The sequence below is a fragment of the Tenrec ecaudatus genome, chromosome 3 (genome assembly GCF_050624435.1).
Source record: "Tenrec ecaudatus isolate mTenEca1 chromosome 3, mTenEca1.hap1, whole genome shotgun sequence".
Taxonomy (NCBI): domain Eukaryota; kingdom Metazoa; phylum Chordata; class Mammalia; order Afrosoricida; family Tenrecidae; genus Tenrec; species Tenrec ecaudatus.
The window spans coordinates 100447217-100461099 of record NC_134532.1 but is presented as its reverse complement, the minus strand read 5'-3'; the positions used below and the strand labels follow the sequence as shown (position 1 = coordinate 100461099).

The window sequence follows — 13883 nt, the reverse complement described above, 5'->3', positions numbered from 1 at the left end:
ATGGAATGACATAGTGGCTGTAATGCTGGGCAGGAATGACCGTGAGGATGACACAGGACCCAGCAGGGATCCTTCTGTTGTACAGTGTCACTGAGTTGACACTGGCTTGATGGTACCTAACAACATACTGGTGAGTCAGACTGCAGACAAATGTTTGATTTTTTTCCATTTTGACTATTTGCATGTTTCAGTTTTGTTTACAGATTATTTTTATTCTTAAAGAATTTTCATGTTTCATATTGTTTTCACATTTCAGGTCCTATACACATGAAACCAGTGGAAAGTCTGTCCCTTCATCCAGGTTACAAATGCTCAAGGACCATATTGCAAGAGAACAGATCCATCAGTCAGGTGACCAGAACCTTGAAAAATCAAGTGAATGCAAAGTTTCTGAATGGCGAAATATGGAAACTTTTGAGAGACCAGGTTTGCCTTTTCGTGCTGGTGACAACTCTGCTTCTGGAAAAAGAGTGGACACTGATGAAGTAACGTCGCCATCTCCATTACGGTTGTCACAGGCGAGAGCGAATGGGTTAAAGCCAGAAACTGCTGCTACCACACAGCAGCAAACTACAGTGGGGCAACACTACTCTGAGAACTCACTACCCAGGGACCATGTAATTCCATCAGCCTGCAGGTCTGATGGTTGTCAGTTGCCAAAACTTATTTACCAGAACCTACCACCCCCTTTGCCGCCAAAGAAATATGCTGCATCTAGTGTGCCACAGTCAGAGAAAAAGGAACCTATACCTGATGTCAAATTTACAGAGGTTTTTAAAGCTAATTCTTTGAGCCTTCCAAAGAGCAGTGTAAGTCCAGCTTCAGACCCAGGTTTGGGAGTGAGTGCTTCCATGGGTGATGAAAGACGTACAGAAACATCCCCAGACTGCCTACCCAGCTCTTCAACGAATGAGCTTCATGCAGACACACGTGCAGTTGGTGATGCATTTAGCCAACCAGAAGGAGGTTCTAGTTCTACGGGTCTGAGTGAGACAGTTTCGTTAACTACGTATTTTTCCGTTGATAGCTGCATGACTGATACATATAGGTTGAAATACCATCAGAGGCCTAAACTCTGTTTTCCGTAGAGCAGTAGCTTTTTAAATGATCATCTGTTCTCTCAGACTGAAAGAGGGCCCGGGGACCTGTGATACATAATAGAATTGGTTCAGGTCACCCTTTTGAACAAAAATAAATGTAGCATGCATTCTCAATAGATAAATGATGAAACTGGCAACTGTAACCGTCTCATAGGCCATAGAAAATGAAACTGGCATTTTTAAAGTTATGCATGTATATATATATATATGTGGTTAAATTATGTGTGTACATACTCATCACTAATGTGGGTAGGTTGCAAAGACCAGGTAAATATGTAAGAATTGGCATTATACAAAAATAGAGAATGACAACGTCACTACATAACTGCCAGATTTTATCCTAACTGCCAAACCACTCAGAATCATGGTTAACCATAATCGACACTGACCTGCAACTTCAGCATTCCCTTCCCCTTGTACCTCAGCTTTCATTACTGCCAGCTGCACGTTGTTCATGTGCAAGATAGATTTTTTTATTGTATAAATTCAAAAGACCAGATAACAAGGTATTCAATGAGGTGTATATAATTTTGGCATGTGATGATCAAATTATTAAATATTTTAGAAGTTACCTTTAATAGTCTTGCATGCCTTTAAAAGTAGAAAATCAGGGTATGTAAGAAGTCTTTTGCCGTATGCTGCAGCTGAATAAAAATTACATTTGTCCCTCTAGTATGTGGCTAGTGGACACATAAAATATTAAGCCAACCCATTACCAGCTGTGCATATTGGTAACTATGCTAATTGAAAAACAACATGTTGATACATTGTTTAGAGAAAGCATTGTTTGCTTTATGAGAAGCACTTTCTAATGGGTAACCAAAGGAGGGCTTCACCCATTTGTTTTTGACTTCTGTGATAGTCTACTACATACAATCCCCTTAAGTGTCTTAAAAAAGAACTCATCCATGAAATGCAGTGTTGGGGAGAAAATGCCTTAATGATAAGCAACTCTTAAATTCTCAAGGTCAGATGATAGTTTACATCTAGAACTTTTATTTTCAGAATGCCTAGTTAACATACACTTACATATTTTTGTGTTCATAAATACTTCAGCCATGTAAGCTAAATATGATTAAAAAGTTACTATATTATTTATCTTGTTACATTTTGTTTCTAATTTTATATGAATGTGAAAAGTTTGTATTTTGTTTGGTTTACTTTGGGCTGCTAATAACCAATGTCAGTAATTATTGTAGGGCGCTCTGATGGGGAAGGTCACTGTGATTGCCTGTGATTTCCTTGATCGGCTTAGCTGACTTGAAGCTGTCAACTAATTTCTTGATGTTCATATTCTTGAATCTGTAAATCTACGTGGGTTTCGAGATTAAATTTCTGCCATTCATGTAGAGGATTTAATTTCAATGAACTATCTTATGGGGTGTCCCTCTCCTTTTTTCTCCTCTAAACCACCAGTAATTTTACTCCTACTTTATGATAGGGTTTTTGCTTTAAAAATATTTTGCCATTACTGTATGGACCTTACAAGTGAAAATACGTTAATCACCTTATTTCATTAGTTGCCATTTTGTTCTAGACGAAACTGGGTTAGAATTGGTTTATACTGTCTACTCTCTACAGAGAAATGAGAATTATGAAAATAAAACTATTTCATTCAAGAATGGATAAACTTAGTAGATATAACTTAAAAATCCTGTAAAAATTAGTAAATTTTATACCTTGACTGATTTCTTAAATTGTGTAAAAATACTCCAAAGGGTAATTACAAATGACTGCTTTTAGATTAATAGCAAATATTATCTGTAAATGGTTGGCCTTACCCAATTACCATATTTTAACCAAGTTTTTTCTTCCACTGGTAGAGAATTTTCAAGTTTTAATAGACTTTTCTAATAATAGGTGATTATTATTTTATAGTCCCTTGATTTAGAAATACTTGAATATCAATGGAATTTTATCCTTTAAAAGTTTATTTTTTAACATAACTTTTAGTTTGAAAAGTTTGTAAATATTGTGATGTTTGTAAAATTATATTTGAAATATCATTTATGTAATGTTTTTAAATTGTAAAATATTAGAGAAGTAGGTGTATGTCACATTTTTAATAGCTTTAAAGGGTCTGGGTCATTTTTCTCATTTCTCTTTGTTCAAGATCTCCAGCTCAAAGTATATTATTGTGACACAAATTAATTTCTAATATTTTAACAGCATAGATTTCTTTTTAATTCAAAATTATCAACATTAAATAGAATACCCAATTTTGGCATTTAAACATACTGTCTATTCGATGCTTCCTGAATCATGTGAGGTAGTACATTTGTCTGTATTTTGCTTTAATATTCCAGATATAGATTGAATAGATATTTACCACACTAATCATGTAAAACTTTGACTTATAAAGTGCCTATTTATTTTTTATAAATGTTTTCATCTGGTTGTAAGCTTAGGAGAACTTTTTAATACATCCAACTGTTGATGTCATGCTCAATGTTTTCAGAACATTATATTTTCATGTAAAAACAAATTTCTGGTTCGAAATTTTTTTTACGATAAACAGATATTTAAGTTAATATTGTTGGACTTTTCTTTGAATTCAGTGTGTCCCCTAGGCCCCCAACCTGGATTTAAATGGGAAAGATAACTCTATATGAAGTTTAAAGCTTTATGTCGATTCATTGATTATAAATGATCATAGGAGGCTCCTAATAGTTACCTCCAGCAAGCTCTAAATGTAGGTCCTCGGGGGTTCGGCAAAGTTGTTTTGTAAAGGACTAGAAAGTGTTTTAGACTTGTAGGTCATAGGTCCTGTAACCACCCAGCAATTCTGCCATCGTAATGTGAAAGCAGCTGGAGACAATGTATAAATGAATTGTCCTGGCTGAATTCTAATTAAGCTTTATGGACATATAGTTGGATTTTATCTACTTTTCATGTGTCATAAAATTATATTGGTTTTTGCAATAATTTAAAATGTAAAACCCGAAAACAAAGCGGGATTGGCGACCAGGTAGCTGAATAGTAAGAGTCTGGTGAGTGAAATATCCCCCTGGGACAGCACCCCAGTCCTACCCCACGTATTTGTCCGGAGCAGGGGTCTAGGTCAATGAGGACCGGACTAGTGGGACATCTCTGGCCACTAAGCTGCCGTGAGCTCACTGGCGACCGGCTTAGGCTCCATCCCCAAACGGACGCCAGCCCAGAGCCACTTGCCTGCCCTGCCTACTCCAGCGGCCCACTCCCCACTCCCCATACGCGGATCTCCACTGGGAGAGAAGCTTTCCTCTCCCGCAGTTCCCCTCTCCCCGCAGGGCAGCGATCTGCCCTCGGGCCCACGTCCCTCCCTCCATTCATCCAAGCTCAGGGGAGCGGACCCGCGGGTTGTCTGGCGACCCCCACGGGGGACCATCCACCCGCACCGCTGCCGCGGACCTCTCCACCTGCCCTCCGTGCGCTGGCCTCCCACCCCCGCCCGCCCCCGCCAGCCCCTGGCAGCCTAGTGCCAGCTCCACTCCTGGCCGGGACCCTGCGCTGAGCACTTCCCGCCAACAGGAGCCATAGCCCAACCCGCGCCTGTCCCGGACCCTGAGCTTCCGCGGAGCGCCGCGCCCCGCGCTGCTGAGTCTGCCCACCAAGGGCCCCCCCCCTGCGCAAGGCACAAGAGTAGGTGCCCTCCCCAGGGTGCTGCGGGGACCCCGGCGGCCGCGACTCTGAGCCTGAGCAGAGGAAGGGCGCCATTGCCCCCTGCGGTTTCGCGCCAAGCCTCCTTTGCCGGCGCCATTACCCCCTGCGGTTTCGCGCCAAAAGGGCGGAGAGCGAACACCATTGTTCCCTGCAGTGTCCAGCCCGGGCAGATCAAACACTCCACCTGCAGTCTAGGCTTTGCAGTCCCTGAGGAGCCCTCAGTGAGCTCCAGCCAGCTCTCACCACCTGGGGCCCTGTTGGGTCCCCAGTGCCAGCCCTAAGCCTGCCGCAGCCCGCCCCAGCCACCCCAGGAGACGGCACAGTGGCCTGAGCCTCCACACAATAAGGTTACTCCTGTCTCCCAGAAGCATGGGGCCTATTAAAGGATCAAGGAAAAATCAACAGACCACATCACTCCCAACAAAAAAATCAGAAAAACGAGGCACTTTAACAGACCTAACGTCACTCATAGAAGAAACAGATATAGATCAGCCACAAAAGGAAATCTTCAGAACTCTGCTTGCAGTAATACAGGAGCTAAGAGAAGAAAACCAAAATAAGGATGCAACGATAGAAGGGATGAAATGCACAATAGAGGGGATGAAGTCCACAATAGAGGGGATGAATACTATCCACCAAAAGGAACTGCAGAAACTAACAGAGGAGGTAGCAGAGGCCACACAAAAGGTCACAGAAGCTATATCTAGGCTTGAGGAGGCTGAGAACCGTATCAGTGAACTCGAGGACGCTCAAAACAAACGAAGCAAGCGAGAAAAACAATCAGATAGGAAAATTAAAGAAACAGAAGACAGCCTGAGATCAATGACAGATGCTATGAAGAGGAATAATATTCGAATAATTGGTCTACCGGAACACAACATAACACACAAATCGACCGCCAAGATAGCAAAGGAATTCCTGGAAGAAAATTTCCCCAACCTAACAAAGGAGAATCCGACTCTCATACAGGAAGCAGAGAGGACGCCGGCTAAGCTAAACACCAAGAAGAACACGCCAAGGCATATAATTGTAAAATTATCCAACTTAGAGGAAAAAGAGAAAATTCTACGAGCATCAAGAGAAAGGAAGACAGTCACATACAAAGGAGCGCAGGTAAGGGTATGCTCAGACTTATCAGCTGAAACCATGAAGAGGAGGAGAGAATGGAGCAGCATCTTCCAAATTCTGAAAGATAAAAATGCCTCCCCCAGAATCCTATACCCTGCCAAGTTATCCATTAAGATAGAGGGTAAGATAAGGGTCTTCCAGGACAAGGAAGAACTCAAAAAATATACTGCAAGTCACCCGACCCTGCAGAACATACTGGCTGACTCACTATGGCCAGAAGATCAAGCTCCAACTAGAACCTCCAGGAGACCACCATATATCCCATCTCCATCTAGAAGCCAACATGCCAGCAACACGTACCAGGACAACACGGTCTCAGATGGAAAAGAGGACAGGATAGAAACCCTCCACTCAAACGCAGTACACTGATATGAAGGAAGATAGGCAAAGACCCAAAACACAAAACAGAATATGGCAACCATGAAGCCAGAGATTGTAATAATCACTTTGAATACAAATGGGCTCAATTCATATGTTAAAAGAAAGAGGCTGGAGGATTGGATTAGAAAACATAACCCATCAATCTGCTGCCTGCAAGAGACACACCTTAAGCAAGCAGACAAGCATATGCTGAGAATAAAGGGCTGGCAGAAAGTTTACCAAGCAAATGGTAACTCCAAGAAGGCAGGAGTGGCTATCTTAATCTCCGACAAAATGGATCTCAAGATCCAAAACATAAAAAGAGACAAAGAGGGACATTACATAATGCTCAAAGGCTCAGTAAACCAGGAAGCAATAAGCATACTGAATATTTACGCACCTAATAATGGTGCGGCAAATTTCGTCAAACAAACTATTAAAAAAATGACAGAAGAAATCACGGAAACAACAATAATAGTGGGGGACTTCAACACTCCACTATCAGAGAAAGACAGGTCACAGGGAAAGAAGCTCAGCAAAGAGGCCAGAGAGCTAAACAATGTAATTAGGCAACAGGGCCTGATAGACATCTATAGAGCCTTTCATCCAAAAGCAAAAGGTTTCACATTCTTCTCCAATCCACACGGATCTTTCTCAAGAATAGATCACATGCTGGGGCACAAGGCCAGCCTGAGTAAATTCAAACACATAGATATTATCCAGACGTCTTTCTCAGACCACCATGCCATAAAGCTGGAGATTAATAGAAGGGCACCCAGAAAAGCAAGGGCCACCAATTGGAGAATAAACAACGATCTCCTGCGACATGAATGGGTTAAGGTCCAGATCAGAGAGGAAATCAGGAAATTTCTAGAAACTAATGAGAACGAGCATACAACATATCAAAACTTATGGGACACTGCAAAGGCAGTTATCAGAGGTAGCTTGATATCACTGAATGCATACATGAAAAAAGAAGAAAGGCGTATGACAGATATGTTAACACAAAACCTCCAACAACTAGAACAGAGTCAACAGAACTACCCCTCCAATAGCAAGAGAAAAGAAATAATAAAAATCAGGGCGGAGTTAAACCAGTGGGAAGACAAAAGAACAATGCAAAGGATTAACGCAACTAGAAGCTGGTTTTATGAACGAATTAATAAAATTGACACTCCCCTGGCAAAGCTTACCAAAGATAGAAAGGAACAATCATCAATAGCCAGGATGAGGGATGAATCGGGGGCAATAACAACAGACCCCAATGAGATAAAAAGGATAATCACAAAGTACTATGAAGGTTTGTATTCTAATGAATTCAGAAACCTGGAAGACATGGATAAATATTTAGAAAAACAATCTATCCCTAGATTATCTGAGACAGAGATCAAGAACCTCAACAAACCCATAGCGAAGGAAGAAATAGAGAGTGTCATCAAAAACCTACCAAGGAAAAAGGCCCCAGGGCCAGATGGCTACACAGCAGAATTTTACCAAACATTCAGGGAAGAGCTGACACCGATCCTCCACAAAGTATTCCATAACATAGAAAAGAACGGCAAGCTCCCAAACTCATTTTACGAAGCCAGCATTACTTTGATACCCAAACAGGGAAAAGACCCCACAAGCGTAGAGAATTATAGACCAATATCTCTAATGAACATAGATGCAAAAATCCTTAACAAAATATTGGCCAATAGAATACAAAGGAACATCAAGCATATCATTCACCACGACCAAGTAGGATTCATCCCAGCGATGCAGGGATGGTTTAACATCCGAAAATCCATCAATATCATTCACCACATCGAGAAGAAAAAGGATAAAAACCATATGATAATATCCATAGATGCAGAAAAAGCATTTGACAACATCCAGCATCCATTCCTAATCAAAACACTCATGAAGATAGGATTGGAAGGTAAGTTCCTCAAGCTCATACAAGCTATCTATGAAAGACCAACAGCCAACATCATAGTCAATGGAGAAAAGACAAGAACAATACCACTGAAAAAGGGTACAAGACAAGGATGCCCCCTGTCCCCTCTTCTATTCAATATCGTTTTGGAGGTTCTGGCTAACAACATAAGACAGCGGAAGGACATCAAAGGGATCCAGTTGGAAGAGGAGGAGGTGAAACTATCGTTATTTGCAGATGACATGATCCTATACATTGAAGACCCCCAAAACTCCACAGTTGGAATACTTACAGCAATAGAGGAATACGGAAGAGTAGCAGGATACAAAATCAATAAACAGAAGTCGGTAGGGTTTCTATACACATCGGACAGGGCCATGGAAGAGGCGATTAAGAGGGAAGTACCCTTCACAGTAGCCAAGAACAAACTGAAATACCTAGGAATATACTTAACAAAAAATACTAAAGACCTATATAAGCATAATTATAAAACCCTATTACAGGAAACCAAAAGTGACCTTCACAAATGGATGAAGCTCCCCTGCTCATGGTTAGGTAGGCTGAACATAGTAAAGATGACAGTTCTTCCTAAAGCACTCTACAAGTTCAATGCTATACCAATCCAATTACCATCAACCTTCTTCAAAGAATTGGAAAAACTGACCACCAACTTCATATGGAGAGGGAAGAAACCCAGAATTAGCAGAGAACTCCTCAAGAAGAAAGACACAATTGGAGGACTCGCCCTGCCTGATTTTAATGCCTACTACACAGCTACAGTGGTCAAAACAGCATGGTACTGGCACAATGATAGACACTCAGACCAGTGGAAAAGAATAGAAAGCCCAGGAGTAAAATCATCAGCATATAGACAACTGATCTTCGACAAGGGCCCCAAAAACGTCAAGTGGGAAGCAGATGCCCTCTTTAATAAGTGGTGCTGGAAACAATGGATATCCACATGTAGAAAGTTGAAACAAGACGTCTACCTCACCCCATGCACAAGAATACACTCAAGGTGGATCACAGATCTAGAAGTCAAACCCCAAACCATCAGGACCATTAAGGAAGGAATTGGGACTAATCTCAGAGCACTGGCCCAGGGAGCACATAGGCTCACTGCAACAGGGAAGGGGACACACACAGGTGATCTGGAAATCGACAAATGGGATCTAATAAGAATAAAACACCTGTGCACCTCGAAAGACTTTGCCAAGAGGGTGACAAGGCAACCCACAGACTGGGAGAAGATTTTTAGTAATGACACGTCAGACAAAGGGCTCATTACTAAAATCTACAACACCATCATGACCTGCAAAAAGAGGAAAACAGTTAACCCCCTAAGGAAGTGGGCAAAAGAAATGAGAAGAACTTTCACTAGAGAGGAGATCAATATGGCCAATAAATATATGAGAAAGTGCTCCAAGTCCCTTGCCATAAGAGAAATGCAAATCAAAACAACCATGAGATACCACCTAACACCCCTGAGGCTAGCCCAGATCAGTAAATCAGAGAGCAACAAGTGTTGGAGGGGCTGTGGTGAAATAGGAACCCTCCTCCACTGCTGGTGGTCGTGCAGATTTGTACAGACACTGTGGAAAGCAATCTGGCGATACCTAAAGAAAATGGAAATCGATCTACCTTACGACCCAGCCATCCCTCTACTGGGCATATACCCGGTTGAAGCAGCAAATAAAACACGACCAGTCATATGCGCTCCAATGTTTATTGCGGCACAATTCACAATAGCAAAGACTTGGAAACAGCCTAAGTTTCCATCGATAGACGAGTGGATTAGCAAACTTTGGCACATACACACAATGGAGTATTATGCAGCATTGAAAAGCACCGATGAGCACATGAAACACGTTATTTCATGGGAAGAGCTGGAAGGAATTATGCTAAGCGAGGTAAGCCAGTCCCAAAGGGACAGGTACAACATGAGTCCCCTGAGGTAAGTACAATCAGCATGACAGAAATGGGGCATTAATCCACCCAAGGGGAGGGTATTGTTTATATCTCCACAGGGAAAGTGGGATCAGACTTCAACCCAGTGTCGCAAGGTGTGAATGCATTATCCCGGCGTGGAGGACGGAACCGGTGGAGAGGTCTGGGAGGCAGGCCCCAGCACCATAAATTAAGTGGATTCCTGCCCCTCCCCCGAAAAGAACTTGTTCCAAAGGACGACATTGACCCTGCAGCTATGGGAGATGGTCATATTTGACCAGAGCACACGGGAGCAGATGAAGGGGCAGGAGGAGAGAGTGGAGCACAGCCTGGCCCACCAGGCCGTGATGATGATGTTCCTGAGTAGAGCAGCCAGTCCACAGAGAGAACAACATGGCTGGCCCTACTATGAGACATGATGCCCCTCAGTGACTAAGGGCGATACAGGGGACAGCACCGGAGACACAGTGTGGGAATTGCACCTGACCTGATCCCACCACACCGAGGCAATGCACTGGGGGAGTGCAGCGGAACAGCAAGGGAATGGAGTGGCAAGGTCCCCAGGGAATGCTGAAAGTGGACTTTGGGGCCAGGGCGTGGTGCCCCAACAGACTGGTCTGGAAAACGCTCCTAAGGGCCAGCAAAGATCCCTGAACTAACTACAAGCTTTTCTCTTGTGAACTGTTTTGTTCTGTTCTTTTTCAGTGGTTTGTTTTGGTTGTTTTGTTGTCCGGTTATATACTGTTGCTTTGTGTTCCTCTGTCTAGTTTTCGTGCATGTTAGTGACTCCACAGGTCTGTCTGAATAGGACAGGCTGGATGAACTATCGGGAGGAAAAACAACGGGACCGACAGTTCCGGGGGGACTTGGGGTGGGGGGTAGGGGGGGTAAGGAAGTGGTGTTAACAAACCCAGGGACAAGGGAAAAACATGGGACCCCAAAGGGTAGAGAAGGGGGAGTGGCAGGCCTGGTGGGAAATGATCAAGGGTAAGGTTGATTAGAGAAGAGGTATACTCTAGCCCAGGTGGCAATGAAGCATGGTAGTAGGGCAGGAGGAAGGTCAAGGGAGATGGAGGAAAGAGCTAGGAGTCAAAGGGCATTCATGGAGGTCTAGACAAAGACATGTACATGCAAATATATATAGGAGGTTGGGGAAATAGATCTTTGTGTCTATATTTATAGATCAAGTATTAAGGTGGCGGAAGGACCTTGGGCCTCTACTCAAACACTCCCTCTATGCATGAATACCTTCTTTTATTAAATTGGAACTCTATGATGCTCACTCTCCCGACACAACAGCTGGAGCCTACATGGGTGAACAAGTAAATGTGGTGAAGAAAGCTGATGGTGCCCGGCTATCAAAAGAGATAGTGACTGGGGTCTTAAAGGCTTGAAGATAAACAAGCGGCCATCTAGCTCAGAAGCAACAAAGTCCACATGGAAGAACACACCAGCCTGTGTGATCGAGTGGTCCCAAAGGGATCAGTTACCAGGCATCAAAGAACAAAAAATCATATCATTGACTGCACACCTCCATGATAGGATCGCTGAAGACAAATGGGTGCATAAGCAAATGTGGTGAAGAAAGCTGATGGTGCCCGGCTATCAAAAGAGATAGTGTCTGGGGTCTTAAAGGCTTGAAGGTGAACAAGCGGCCATCTCGCTCAGAAACAAATAAGCCCACATGGAAGAAGCACACCGGCCAGTGCGATCACGAGGTGCCCAAGGGACCAGATATAAGGCATCATGCAAAAAAAAAAAATATAAGTGTGTGTATGTATGTGTATTTATGTGTATATGTATATATGTATGTGTATATATATATTATATTAAATGAAGGGGGAAGTGCAGAGTGGAGACCCAAGGCCCAAGTGTCAGCCAATGGAGATCCCCTCATAGAGGGGCTTAGGAGAGGAGATGGGTTAATTAGGGTGTGAGGTAGTATCGATGAAGAACACAGCTTTCCCCCAGATCCTGGATGCTTCCTCCCCCCAACTACCATGATCCGAATTCTACCTTGCAGGGCTGGATAGGACAGAGGCTGTACACTGGTACATAGGAGGGTTGGAGATACAGGGAATCCAGGGTGGATGATACCTCCAGGACCAAGGGAGTGAGGGACGATGCTGGGAGAGTGGAGGGTGAGTGGGTTGGAAAGGGGAAACTGATTACAAGGAGCCACATGTGACCTCTTCCCTGGGAGAGGGACAGCAGAGAAGGGGGGAAGGGAGACCCCGAATAGGGCAAGATATGACAAAATAACGAGGTATAAATTACCAAGGGCATATGTGGGAGGGGGGAAAAGGGAGGGAGGGGGGGAAAAAAAGGAGGACCTGATGCAAGGGGCTTAGGTGAAGAGCAAATGCCTTGAGAGTGATTGGGACAGGGAGTGTATGGGTGTGCTTTGTACAATTGATGTATGTATATGTATGGATTGTGGTAAGAGTTGTTGGAGTCCCTAATAAAATGTAAAAGAAAAAAAGAAAATGATTAGGGCAAAATATGTACAGATGTGCTTTATACAATTGATGTATGTCTATGTATGGATTGTGATAAGTGTTGTATGAGCCCCTAATAAAATGTTTAAAAAAAAAAAAAATAAAAAAATAAAATGTAAAACCCATTAACTCAGAAGCTGCACAAAAGCAGGTTAGCAGGCCAGATCTGGTTTAATGAATCTTGTTTTTAAGCATCCTCAAAACTGCCATCAAGTCGATTCTCACAGTGATACCACATTGACCAAGAACAGAACTTAGAACTGCCCCTATGGGTAACCCACCCACCGTACCCCTAAGGCTCCAGGTTCTACAGCAAAATCTACTTCAAATACTCTCAATGACCCTGAATATCGTACAGTCACCATATTTAATCCTGTTAGACTTACATTTTTAATGGCTGTGAGTCCCAGTTGACTCAGTGGTAGGGAGTTTGGGTTAGTCTACGTGGAACACTTCACACCCTAAAATGTTCAAGCCCCTAAAAGAGCCTTTCTCACTACTGCTAACAAGAAGCCAGCTCATTGAAAACCATTGGGACAATTATTTCATATACATGGAATATACAGAAATGACAAAAGAAGTTATCAATTAAAATCACATGGATATTTACTTTTTTGATGTTTGTGTTTGTTGTAGTATTTGGCAACTTTAAGTTTGGTGTAACATTTAGTCACTTCTTAAAAACATTACAGTGTGGACACTAAACAGGCAGTGTCCTTGAGGTAGAATGGTACAGGTTAGTCATAATGAATTCATAGCTAATCATCTGTAGAAAAGATTGAGTTCTCGTTTTTCCAGTTGGGACCATATTGAGATCTCTCCATCGGTTCTAACTCCTAGAACTCTGTGTACAACATGGTTGGCTCATTATTGTTTGAAAACATTATTGTAGCCACATGTCAATCTAGCTCTTTGAGTCTTCCCTTTCGCAGACCTACTTTACCAAGTATGTTGAACTTCTCCAAGAACTCACCCCTCCTGATAAAATGTCCAAAGTACATGAAGCAAAGTCTCTATGCTCATGCCTAAGGAGCATGCTACCTATACTTCCAACAGATTTGTTCATTCTCTGGGACAGTACTTAGCACTGTAACTCAAAGACATCAACTTTTCCTGTCTTCCTTGTCACATGTGGTTGAGAGGTCAAAGATTAACCAACATGGCTGAGGTGCTGAGAACAAACTCGATCCTTAGTTTTGTAACTTGTTGGCTTCCCTAACAAAATTCCTGAGGGTGTTGTCTTCAGTTCAGTGTGGCCCTTGTAATGAACTCAGCAGTGAAGCGAGTGCC

General features: G+C 42.7%; 1 protein-coding gene across 4 annotated transcripts in view; it reads left to right on the top strand.

Moving 5' to 3' along the window:
- Window positions 1–3608, top strand: part of USP53 (ubiquitin specific peptidase 53) — a 75259-nt gene extending 71651 nt beyond the window's left edge. For 2 of the 4 annotated variants that reach the window (XM_075543868.1, XM_075543869.1), the window contains exon 17: window positions 257–3608. In XM_075543868.1, coding sequence (XP_075399983.1) covers window positions 257–1088 — 832 coding nt within the window. In that variant the 3' untranslated portion in view covers window positions 1089–3608. The remainder of the gene's footprint in view (window positions 1–256) is intronic. The other 2 variants (XM_075543871.1, XM_075543870.1) reach the window with 1 other exon arrangement.
- Window positions 3609–13883: the final 10275 nt, after the last annotated feature.